Here is a 13,368-nt window from a genome sequence, read left to right on the forward strand (position 1 = left end):
ATTCAGATGCCATCTGGAAATTTGCCGATGACACCACAGTTGTCGACAGAATCACAAATGGCAATGCGGAAATGTACAGGAGGGAGATAGATCAGCTCGTTGAATGATGTCACAACAACAACCTTGCACTCAACGTTGGTAAAACCAAGGAGCTGATTGTGGACATCAGGAAGGGGAATCAGGAGACTAGGAACTAGTCCTCATCGAGGGAAAGGGTTGAGATGTCAAATTCCTGTGTGTCAACATCTCTGAAGATCTGCCCTGGGGCCTCCATGTTGATGCAATCACAAAGAAGGCTCGCCAGTGGCTATACTTTCATGAAAAGATTTGGTATGACACCAAATCTATACAGGTGTACCGTGGTGAGCATTCTGACTGGTTGCATCACCATCTGGAGTGGAGGTGGCAATGCACAGGACAAGAAAGAAAAGTTGAGAACTTGGTCAGTGGCGGTTTCCACTATTGAGGACATCTATAAGAGGTGTGGTGTCTTAAGAAAGCAGCTTCTAATCTCAAGGACCCTCACTACCCAGGCCATGCCCTCTTCACACTGCTACCATTGAAAAGGAGGTGCAGGACCCTGAGGTTGAACACCCATTGGCACAAGGATAGCTTCTCATCAGCCATCAGATTTTTGAATGGACAGTGAACCATAGACACAACCTCACACTCTCTTATTTTTGGATTAATTTGTTTATTTTTTGAATGCAATTTAATAGCAATATTTTCACTGTGATGCTGCCGAAAAACAGCAAATTTTGTGACATATTCATGACAATAAATTCTGATTCTATACCTCTTATGTCCCTTCTTAATCTTTTTTTTTGCTCAAAAGAGAAAAGTCCCATAATATGTTCTCTAATGCATCATGGTTGATCTCCTTTCGTCCAAAGCTTCTACATCGTTCCTGAAATAAGGTGAACAGAACTGAATGCAATTCTAGTTGGCCTCCTGAAATGACTGCCTCATGCCAGTTGTGGGTTTGCCTGATAGCAGCTGCTCCCAGTTAACTCCCTCCTAGCTGGTGTCTCATGATGCCATAATTTGCCCACCCCCAACTTGGTAGTTTACTACAAAAACCAAGCATATCCTTATGTATAACGATCTTGAAATTTAAGGAAGAGTGATCACTATTTCCACACCCCTTCCCCGAAACTCTGATCCCCTCTGTTCTCCTTTGCCACTGCGTGGTCTAGTATGGCCCTCTTCCTGTTTGGGCTATCTACATGCTGCTTCAAAGAACTCCTTGTCGCATGCATTCTGCCCCATCTAAGCCTCTCATCCCAGTCAATATCAACAAAATTAAAGTTTCCCATTATGGCAACCCTGTTGCTTTTGCAATTTGCCATAACCCATCTTCATGTTTGTTCCTCTCCCTCTTGGTAGCCCTATAAGCCTATCAGAAAGATTGCACCTTTCTTATTTTTGATCTCTGCCCACACTGGCTTAGTAGTTGAGCCCACTATTGTGTCATAGCACCTAATAGCCTGAATACGCCTGGGATTTTCTGATCTCAGAAGCTAAGCAGGCACAGGGCTGGTCAGTACTTGGATGTAGGAACACCAGGTGCTGTAGGTTTCAGTGAGGGGCGCTGGACAAAGTGGCGACTCTCTGTCTGCCTTACAGAAAAGAATTTCATAGATGTTGCATTTTAAATATGTATTACGTGACAACCTTTACCTCTGAGCGCATCTGTGACAGTCTCCTTAATTAGCAATGGTACCCTTTCTCCTCCTTCTCTATCCCATCTAAAACAACGAGCCCCAGGAACATTGAGTTGCCAGTTCTGACTCTTGTAGCCATTTTCTCTTAATGGCCACAGCATCATAATGCCAAGAAGCTGTAAGTTTATCTGCCTTGCCTGCAATGTTTTTTTTTCATTAAAATAAACACTTCGGGTCCTCAGTCCCACTGTGACCACTCACCCACCCTTTCCTCCTTTTCTGGCTTGGTTGTTTGCTCTTGCATCTGCCATCTCCTCAACTCCTCTACTACTCTGCTGTTCGTGTTCCCACACCCTACCATCTGAGTTTAAACTTTCCCAGTAGCAATACTGAACCTCCCAGTGAAGATAATATCCCCTTCAGCTTGGGTACATCCTGACCCTTCTGTGTAGGTTCCACTATGCTGGAAGAGAGTCCATTGATCCAAATATCTGTGCTCCTCCCTCTTGCACCATCTCCTTAGGCGCTCATTAAATTCCACTGTCTTCCTATTAATTGCTTCTCCCACACATGGCATGGGTAGTAATCCTGAGATTCCAGCACTGGAAGTTCTGCTTTTCAACTTGCTATCCAGCTGCTGGAACTTGTTCTGTAGGACCACATTTCATTCTTACCGATGTCATGGGTACCAATATGGATTATGAACTCACTTCTTACCTCTCAGAACATTCCATACCCAATCAGAAACATGCTGGGACTAGGGAGGCAACACACTAGCCTGGTGTCTCTTGTGTCTGATGAAATGACAATCTGTCCCCCTAACCATGGAGTCGAGTTCATCTCCTCCCTCACCCCCCCTCGAATTCAGATGTTTTCTGAATGATAGTAAATATAATATAGGTATAATATAGATATTGTACATATGCAGAACAATGTATTCTTTCATTTCTATTGAAATGACAAGAGATAAAAGTGATACTTGAGACTGTAATGATTTTTTTTGTCTCTTTCTAACCACTGCATTGCAGCAGTCACCAACCAGTCAAAGAAGATTGCAAACAGAAGTCGAAAATGATCATCTGCAGTGTGCTTTTTGTTCTCTGAAAAAGTTTGAAATTAATTTCAGTACATTAATTAATACAGGTAATCACCTTTTATTATTGCTTATGCAGACTACTATATAGTGTATGGAAATGCATAAGCAAATATGGTTAAATGAAAAGTGCAGCAGTTTCATGTGATTTCATGTGAATATTCTAACAAGACCATTGTGCACTGTTTTTGTTACCCAGCTTTAGGAAAGTTAAGCTGGAAAGGGAGCAGAACTGGTTGACTTGAATTTTTGGGATAAGGCTGCGACTTTTTTCCCTGGAGCACAGGAAACTAAAGGAGTCCTTCAGAGGTTCATCCAATCATGAGGGGAAAAGGATTGTCACAGTCTTTTTCCCAGGAAAAGAAAAAGGGGGGGGTGACAGAGAAATCTGAATTTTCGACCCGTTAAGCTAATTATAGTAGTAGGAAAAATACAGTAGTCCATTATTACTGATGCCATTGTTGCACATTTGGAGAGGAGAGACTGGATCGGTCCAAGTTGTCATGGATTTACAAAAAGGAGATAATGTTTGACAATTCTAGAATATTTTGAAGATGCAACTGGTCATATCAATGGTGAACCAGTTAATGTTTAAATTTAAAAAATAACAACCTGCTGGAAGATGATTCAAGTCATTGAAACCCGTGACGCCCAGTTACATCCAATTAACCTACAATCCCGTGCGCTTTGGAAGGTGGAAGGAAAATGGAGCACCCAGGGAAAATTCATGTATGTCATGGGGAGATGTACAAATTTCTTAAAGACGGTGCCAGTTCGAACCTAGCATGGTATATTTAGACTTTAAAGGCTTTAGATAACGTTATGCACAAGAAATTGTGGGCATAATGAGACAACGTGATACATGAGTTAATGTATTGATGTGCAGGCAGGAAGCAAAGTCCATTTCATATTGGCAGGCAGTTAGTAATGGGGTTCAGTGGTGGGACCCCAGCTGTCTCTATATAAATGATTTGGACAAAGGAATTGAAGGTGATATCTCTAATTTTGCAAATGACACTAAGATGGGTAGCACTGTGAACTATTTGTGCAGATTCCAAGAGGCTCTAGTGACTTGGACCAATCAGAAGAGTGGGCAAATTCATGGCAGATGGAGTATAATGTAAACAAATGTGAGGTTTTCCATTTTGGCAACAACAGGACAGCAGATTATTACCTTAATGGTGACAAACTAGGAAAAAGGATAATGCAATATGACCTGGGTGTCATGGGGCATCAGTCATTCAAGGTTGGAATTTAGGTATAGCAAATGGTGAAGAAAGCAAATGGTATGTTGTCCTTTATTCTGGGAGGTTTTGCTGAAGTTGTATAGGGACTTGGTGAGGCCACATGCTGAGTTTTGTGTACAGTATTTGTCTTCTAATTTAAGCAAGAATATTCTTGCTATTGAGTAAAAGTTCACCCTGGGCTGGCAGGTCTGATATATAGACTAGGGTTGTACTCTCTGGAATTTAGAATAATGAGGAAGGTTTCATTGACATGTAAAATTCTGACAGGACTAGGCACAGTCTATGCTCGATATTCAGGCAATATCTGATGTTTGTGTGTCGATATTCAGGCAATATCTGATGTTTGTGTGTCGATATTCAGGCAATATCTGATGTTTGTGTGAACAAGAGGTCACAGTTGAAGAATAAAGGGTAAGCCATTAACCTACAACCTGTATGTTTTGGAGGGTGGCAGGGTAGAATTGAGGAGAAACTTCACGCAGAGTTGTGAACTTGTGGAATTCCTGCTACAATATAACTGAGGGCAGTTTATTAGATGTATTCAAAAGGGAGTTGGGGATGTACCTCTTGGCAAAAGAAATCAAGGGGTATTGAGAGAAAGCCAAAAGAGAATACTGAAGTGACGTGATTGAATGGTGGTGCAGGCTCGAAGAGATGAGTGGGCTACTCCTGCATCTATATTTTTCTGAATGAGTTCTGCAGAATAGAGACTTGGGGTCCACAGGTACATCGTCCTCTGAGAGTGGAGAAGATAGTGTTTGATATGCTTGTCTTTATCAGTCAGGGCATTGGGTAGAGGAGAAGTGCTGTCATGTTACAACTATCCAAGATGCCAGTTAAGAAGGACCGGTATTTGAAGTTTTAATTTGGAAATGTAGCAGCGTGGGAAGAAATTGGTGCACTGAGGAGAAACCCATGGCGAATTGAATGCGGTTCATTTGCTCTGTAATAGAGTCATGCTAACTACTATGCAGATCTAGGTACTCAAGTATTGTGTCATTAGCTAGAAAGGGTGCAAAAAAAGATTCCTGAGGATGTTACTGGGACTGGAGGACTTCAGTTAAAAGAAGAAACTTTTTTCCCCCTCTGCAGGAGGCTAAGAACGACCTTTTTGTTTAGATACACAAAATTCTGAGGGGCAAAGAAAAAAATAGTAGGTCTAAGGCAAGGAAAGATTTTAAAAAGAGAACAAAGGCCATATTTTCTGTGGCAGAGTGTGATGTGTGTGTGTCTGAAACAAGTTGCCAAAGAAAGCTGTTGAGGTGGGTACAATTACATGAATTAAAAGACATTTGGACAGATATATGGATAGGGAAGGTTTAGAGGATTTTGCAGGCAAATGGGACTAGCTCATATGATCTACTTAGTCAGCATGGATGTTGGACCAAGGGCCTGTTTCTGATTCTGCAACAGTATTATAAATAAAAAATTCCTTTCAGAACAATTAACCATGAAATTACCAGACTCTCCTCTCCTTCACAGGAGGAAACCTGGCACTTCTAACCTGTCTAGACTATATACGACTCCAAATGTGATCAACTCTTCACTTGGCAATTAGAGGTGGATACTGAATTCAAGCTTTGCCAGCAACTTCCACATCCACTGAACAAATTGATAAAGGTTCCCATTGTAACGGAGTTAAATCAAGAAGGGCCCATCAGCAAAAATCAACACAGCAAATGTGCCCTCAAATAGATCAATTAAATTTTGAAATGTGGTACTGCAAATAATTTTAATCCACTCATGCTAGTACTGGTACGTAGCCAGAAAAAAATGTTTATTTCCTTTCTTTTCTAACAATGAACTAGTACAAATCCATTTGGAATAAGCAAGGATAATCAACATTCTTGGAATACCTTTTCCTGGTACAGATGTGCTATCCATAGTATTAAACATTTAAAAACCATGATTTGTGGAGAAAAACAAAATAGCAAAAGCTTCACAGCCTTGAAGCTTATCATAGCTCTGGGGAATGCTTTGAAATTTCTTGTAAATATTATTAAATGAAATGCATATTAATTTCTCACATAAACTATCTGCAAAGTAGTATTTTCAAGGGGAAAAATGTCTCGCATTAAAACCCACAACTAAAAATCTTTTGCTGGGTAGAATATCTTGTCATTTATGCAGATTTATGTGCACAGTCATCCTTCTAACTCAAATCCTGAGATTCCCCACTGTAGCTACTTTCAGCATTTGATATAAAGATATGGGTGAAAACACACAATCTAACAAAGGTCTTTGGACTAGATAATGTACAATCAATAGTGTGAATACTACTATATTGAAAGAGTTGTAGATAGGGCTGAAGGTTGTCATAGGTTATAAAACGATATAGACAGGATATAGAGTTGGGTGGAAATGTGGCAGATAGTGTTCAGTCCAGTTAAGTATGACGTGATGCATTTTGTGTCAAACCAGAAGACTGGGTACAGGGTTAACGGTTGATTACGGCGTGGAGGAACAGAAGGTCCTTGGGGTCCAAATCCATGTATCTCTCAAGGTTGCCGCACAGGTTGATAGGATAGTTAATGGGTTGTTGGGCTTCATTAATAGGGGGATTGAGTTCCTGAGTCAAGAGGTCACATTGCAGCAAGAAATCTCTGGTGAGACCACACTTAGTGTTGTGTTCAGTTCTGGTCACTGGCCACAAGGATGTGGATGCTATGGAGAGGATGCAGAGGATATTTACTAGGATGTTCCCTTTTTAGAAAATGAGTCATGAGGCAAGGTTCGCAGAGCTGGGACTTTTCTCTTTGGAACACAGAAGAATGAGAGGTGACATAAGAGACGTATACAAAATTCTGAGAGGCATAAATAAAGTGGACAGATAGCATCTTTTTCCAGGGCAGGAATAGCAAACCGAAGGGGACATCCGTTCAAAGTGAAGGGGCGGAAAGTTTTATTTTACAGAGTTGTGGGTGCCTGGAATACCTTGCCAGGAGTGGTGGTGGAGGCTGAAACATTAGGCCATTTAAGAGACTCTACGACAGGCACATGGAGGAAAGGAGGGTTTAGTACTATTTTTTGGTAGGAATATATAGGTCAGCACATCATCAAGGGTCGAAGTGCCTGTACTGTACTGTTATTATGCTCTGTTTTAATACCTGTGCTCCAGAACAAGCTATGCTCATACCCAAGCTCATCCAGCACAATATAAAAATTGCTCAGATATGCCCTGTTCATCGGACCCTTTATTGAGCCTAAAGAGATAATAGGAGATAACAGGCAAAAGAAAATGAGGAAAGATGGACTGGGGGTGGGACATTGGACAGAAGCTGGAGAAGAGACTGCAGTGTGGGTGGGTAGTTTGGGTAAGGATTTCTGACATGCATGAGAATGGGGAGCAGGTAAAGGAGAAATGGAAACCCTTGGAGCTGAAGAAGGGTTGGGGTTACCTAAACTTGGAAGATTTAGTGCTCATGCAGTTGGGTTTTAGGCTGTCCAGGATGAATATGATGTGTTGTTCCTTGACTTGACATTTAGTCTCATCTTGAAAATGGATAAGGCAGAGGATACACATCCATGTGTGGGAATAATGAGGGAAATTAACATGGCTGACAAATGGAAGTTCAAGCTTGAGTCTACAGACAAAATGCAGCCGCTCATGAAGTGGTTGCCCAATGTGTATTTGGTCTCACCGAGGTCTTCGGATGCAGTAGATTAGGTTAGACAAGGTGCACGTAAAGCTTTGTCTCACCTGGATGATCAGTTTATGTCCCTGGATAGAGTTGAAGGCAGAGATTTAGGGACATGTTCTACATCCATGTGGTTATACAGTAGCAGGAAGTACCAAAGAGATTAGAAAAGTAAGTAAAAGAAGAGCGGAGCATTGAGTCCAAGAAGGAATAGTCCCTGCTCAAATCAGAAAGGACTGGGGTGGGGGGGGGGGGTGAAGAGGAGAAGATTGTTGCATCACATTGAAGATTGAAGTTAGCAGAAGTGTCAGATAATGATTCGCTGGAAAGTGAAGATGAAAGGGACTCTATCCTTGTTCTATCTATAGGGAGGTGGGATGAAAGTGAGCAGGTGAGAAATGGAGGAAATGCAGATCCAAGCTTTATCAGTGAAGACAGGGGGAAGCCATGTTTAGAGAAGGAAGGATATTTTGGTTGTCCTGAGGTGGAGAGTGTCATTCCAGGAGTGGATGTGGTGCAGGCAGAGGAACTGGGAGAAATCAGTAGGATCTTGCAAGAAGTAGTGGGAAGTGTACGGTCCAAGTAGCTGTGAGAGTCAGGGGGTTTGTAACAAATGTCCTTGAACACTTCATGGATTTGAAGAGATTCAGAAATGGGAGGGAGGTGTCAGAAGCAGTCCAAGTAAACCTGAGGACACAGTGGAAGTTGGCAGTGAAGTTGATAAAATGGATGAGTTCTGTGGTTGTGTATGTCGCAGGAAAAGAGTTGTGGAGTATAGGATTATTGGAACAGGACTGTTGCACATAACGAATGAAAAGGCAGGTGTAGTTGAGACCCGTATGTGTGCCTATGGCTACACTCCAGATTTGGAACAACTGGCAGGGGTTGAAAAATATATTGTTGTAGGAAAGAATGAGTTCTACTAAGTAGAGTGTTGATGGAGGGGGATTAAACATATCATTGTTCAAGAAAGAAATTGAGAGACCTAACTTTACATTAATGGTTTCTGTGCAAAAGCAGAAAAATCTTGAAAAACCAGTGAGAGGTTGATGGTGAGTAGGCATTTTCACATTCAATGTCATCAGAGCTCTGCAGGAAAAGTAGACTATGGATCATGTGGATTGGTTCCTCAGGCAGACTGTCAGGCTTATCTCATCACCAGAGCTTTGAAAAAAATGAGTTTGTTATCTACATTTGACAATGTACATGTGCACCAGAATTCTTGTGCTGCAGTTGTACTTTGTTTAAAGAAAACTACAAAAACAACTAATAAAATTACAACGGTATACTTGGAATTAAAGAGGCAATAAATACAAAAAAGTGAATAAATTTTCAGTTGTCTTAGTGAAAAAAAATTGGCTTAGCAATAGCACAGACAGTCCATGATTAGTATATCAAGGGGAGGCTTGTGATAAGCTGATGGGAAGAAGCCTGGAGGTGCTGGTGCCTTTTTCATGGCAATAACTTCTGATTCTGGTCTTCAGGCTTCTATACCTTCTGTTCAAAGGTAATGAGAGGAAGTTGTGAGCAGGGTGATATGGTTCCTTCATGATGTTAACATAGAACATGACAGCCTACGTTAGGCCAACCTATATAAACCTACTCAACAGACTAAACCTTCTCTACCTCACACTGTTGGCTGGCTTCCTGAGGCAGTGCCTCACATAGATGAATTCAATAGGTAGGAGGTTGGAGTCAGTGATTTTAGACAAACACCAGACACTATGGCAAGAAAGACCATACCCATCAGATCTTTTGTGTGCTTGGAATATTGGTCACAGACCAAGCTACCCTCGAGATAATGCACTGGAAATGAAACGTTGCCCATTTCCTAGGGTGCACCTTTTTCAGGAAGATGTAGTTTAAAATATGAAGGGGTATTCGTTAAAGTTTGTTCTGATTAGCAGAAATCATGGTTATCTTCTGTGTAGGCTGTTCCCAGGGCCCATTGAAATAAGTAATCCACTGATACTTAGAAACTATCTGTATTCACACAAATTAAGGTAATAGTGCTATCTGATAATATATGCCGAAATCACTGATATTGCAGAGCAAGATATAGTCCATGATTGAGTGCTGCAATAATGACCTCTGCATTAAATTTGCATTGTGACCCATAAGTTTGCCAGTTTACACTTGAAAGTTGGATGATGCTATTATAGATATAGTATACCACCTAGTGGCCTACTTTATTGTAAAAGATGGGGAGATATCAGAATCAGAATTTATTGTCATGAACATGAAACAAAATTTGTTGTTTTGCAGTGGTGCAAATGTTTATGTAAACCTCCTTAAAAATAAATTTTAAAAATGCAAGGAAAAGTCAAAGTGAGGCAATGTCTGTGGTTCATTGTTCATTTCGGATAGCAGAGGGAAAGAAGCTGTCTTTGTGCACTGAGTGCTAGACTTCAGGCTCCTGTACATTTTTTCCTGACGGTAGCAGAGTGAAGAGGGCATGGCCTGGTTGGTGGTGGTCTTTGAAGTTAGAGGCTACTTTCTTAAGTCACCATCTCTTGTAGATATCCTCAATGAAGTGAAGACTGGCACCTGTCTTGTCACTGGCTGAGTTAACAACCTTCTGGTTTTTTTTCTCGTCCTGAGCATGCTCTCCATGGTACATCTGCAGAGGTTTTTGAGAGTCTTTACTCCAGCTCCTATTGTCTATTGTCTATTGATTACATATTGTAAGATTTGCATGCACGTGTTGGATACAAGGTTCATGCATCGATCACTTTTTAATCTTAAGTTACGTTGAATATACTGTACTAATCTTGTCTCATCTTTATCCACCAGTGGGTCAGTGATTTTAAGTGCCTTCTTTTCCCCTCAAAATACAATCAGGAAAAGTTGGTTATTAGATATCTTGGAAAAATTGCACAGGATGTATGTTCTGGTTTGGGAAACTCCAAGTAATCAAGGTACTTTTTTAAACAAAAATGTTTTTCAGCATTTTTCAAGAGGTGTCCGCATTATCATGTACTTCTGTTTTTTTTTAAATGTCAGAACCTCCAGTTTTAATTCAGAGATAACTTGCTGAATTTTGCCTAATGCAATGCAAATTTTTATCTAGATTTTGGTATACTAGGTGTTAACTTCTGCCAACTAAAGTAACTTTGGTATTGTCTCTGGGAAGACCAGAATCCATAGAATAATGTATGTTGACATTCACGAGAATGTTGACAGGATTTCAGGGTCTGAGTTACAGGGAAAGGTTGTGCAGACTGGGGCTTTTTTCTCTGGAGCGTAGAAGATTGAGAGGGGACTTGATAGAGGTGTTTAAGATTTTAAAAGGGACAGACAGAGTAAATGTGGATAGGCTTTTTCAATTAAGAAAGGGGGAGATTCAAACTAGAGGACATGGTTTAAGATTGAAGGGGGAAAATTATAAGGGGAACATGAGGGGAAATTTCTTCACGCAGAGGGTGGTGGGGATGTGGAATGAGCTTCCGGCAGACGTGGGATCATTGGTTACATTTAAGGAAAGACTGGATCGTTACATGGATAGGAGGGGACTAGAGGGGTATGGACCGGGTGCTGGTCAGTGGGACTAGGAGGGTGGGGATTTGCTACGGCATGGACTAGTAGGGCCGAACTGGCCTGTTCTGTGCTGTAAGTGGTTATATGGTTATATGGTTATGGTAATTGTTTTCAGCTTGCACAAATCAAGTTTATTATCATCTGACTGTACATTTGAAACAGTGTTCCTATAGACCACAGTGTGCGCACATAATAATTACATATCTGCATAAAACCAAGCTAAAACAAATATTTTAGAATAATTTACTCATTTGTAAGATAGCCAATACCATTCATCAATCTCGCAGCCTCCAGGAAGGCTTCCCCTCACTTTTCACCTTGTTCCCCATTTCATTAATCTATGTTTGAATTGATTACAGAAAATTCCATTTCCTCATCAGATCCTTTTTACAAGGAATTTCAATTTTGGGATGATAATTTAACAGTGGTAGGAAGCTTTTAGTAATAATGATCCTGTTTGGGCAAAGAAAGGCAAGTTGTTAGTTAGTAGTTGAGTTTTTAAACGTTTAACATAGGAATGAAGTGAATATAAGTATCCAGAAGATATCTAAAAATTTTATAAATGTTTGAACCCACTGGACAAAAAAGGAACTTGCAGTTTAATGAGAAATAGACTAAGAGATAGTGGAGTGTTGCTGAACAGAACTAGACCCAGCCTTAAAGGTGCATGAATTGCAGTTACTGCATTTGATGGCATATGGGCATATAAGACCATCCCCCCCCCCACCCCTCGTTTCAGCAGGTAACATTAACATTTTGTTTAGTATATTATGGGTAAGTTGGCGAACGGGTTTCTCCTGCACTTCTTGTGCTGCTGGCATGGGCCGCCTGTGTAGCCTTCTCTCCGGGGGAAGTGAGCTGAGGCGGGTCAGGATGGTCGTGCGCTGCTGGCGGGGGCAACTGTGGTCGGCCTTCTCACTGGGGAAAGTGAGCGGTGGTTCCAGAAAACACAGTCTTGTGCAGCTTTTTGGAGCTGCGTTCGGCCTTTTCACCGGGGGAAGTGAATGGCTCTGTAAGGCACAATCTTGCAATGCTGGAGGGGGCCGCTGTGGTTGCCCTTCTCACTGGGGGTTCAGGATGTTCATGTGCTATTGGTGGGGGCCACTGTGGTCAGCCTTCTCACCGGAGTGAGTGGTCTTATGATGTGTGCGGGGGCCGCCGTGGTTGGTCTCATCGGGGGAATTGAGTGGTGGTGGCTCCGGAAAGCACGGGCCACCTTCCCTCAGGTGGGCCGTGAAGCTGCGGGCCTGCTTCCTGGACTGCTGCAGCACTTCTGTGGGCTTCTTGAAGCTGGGCAAGTAGCCAGTGACCTGCTCAATTTCAACTTCGCTTATAAGATCTGGGGGTTATTTTGAGCCAATCTTTTTTTTTTGGGGGGGAGTGGGTTTTTTGTGTGCTGTAAAATATTGTAACTTCACCTACACATTGGGAATGTAAGAACTGTGGAGTTTAAAACACATCCATATGCGCTGCCTACCCTGATCACTATGTTACCTGAATATAAGGTAGTTCAGAGCTGGAATAGGCCCTTTGGCTCACCATGTCTATGCCAACCTCAACACCAATTTAAACTGCAGATCTCTCTGCAAGTGGTTTGTATTCCACCTTCCCAGTCTCTGTCTAAATGTCTATTAAACTTGGTCCATCAGTTCCCATGGAAATGCATTCTGGGCACCTATCAATCCAGGGTCGGTGCCAGAACAAATGTTAGAGGTGGACATTGGGCGGGGTGTGCTGTTCGATGCTGGGACCTACGTTAGCCCCATCCACCCCTCCGATGTAGGATGCTGCTTTTATTGGGTCAAGTGTCACTAGACAGGAGAGGAGGGGATGGGAGTGAGTCTCGTGGCAAGGGATGTCCGTGACTATAAGAGGGCACGGCACCTCACGGTGGGAGGGAGGCAATCCCCGCAGATCTTCCACCTCCCCCCCCCCCCAACCCCCCACACTTTGGCGCCGACCATTTATCAATCTCTATCTCTTACATAAAAATAAGGTCAAATCTGGGAAATCGGGGTCTACACAAGTGTCCCCTGATGACTACATCTACAAGAAGTGTATCCAGATTGTTGGGGAGCTGGATGAACTCTGATCAGAGCGCTTGATAGACAGAAACTATAGTGAGACAGTCACACCCAAGTGGCAGGTGACTGGTAGAAGAGGGAAGGGGAATAGTCATTCAGCCATTC

The 13,368-nt window shown here is 42.0% G+C and overlaps 1 protein-coding gene across 10 annotated transcripts in view; it reads left to right on the top strand.

Annotated features, from left to right (window-relative positions):
- LOC138755789 (ras-related protein Rab-31-like) overlaps positions 1-13,368 on the top strand; it is a 277,761-nt gene that overhangs the window by 205,877 nt on the left and 58,516 nt on the right. For 2 of the 10 annotated variants that reach the window (XM_069922412.1, XM_069922415.1), the window contains exons 2-4: positions 2,693-2,807; positions 5,487-5,759; positions 10,436-10,560. The exons of 6 other annotated variants lie outside the window; for them this stretch is intronic. In XM_069922412.1, coding sequence (XP_069778513.1) covers positions 10,524-10,560 — 37 coding nt within the window. In that variant the 5' untranslated portion in view covers positions 2,693-2,807; positions 5,487-5,759; positions 10,436-10,523. The remainder of the gene's footprint in view (positions 1-2,692; positions 2,808-5,486; positions 5,760-10,435; positions 10,561-13,368) is intronic. 2 more of the 10 variants (XM_069922414.1, XM_069922413.1) reach the window with 2 other exon arrangements.

Source organism: Narcine bancroftii, chromosome 2 (genome assembly GCF_036971445.1).
Source record: "Narcine bancroftii isolate sNarBan1 chromosome 2, sNarBan1.hap1, whole genome shotgun sequence".
NCBI classification, from domain to species: domain Eukaryota; kingdom Metazoa; phylum Chordata; class Chondrichthyes; order Torpediniformes; family Narcinidae; genus Narcine; species Narcine bancroftii.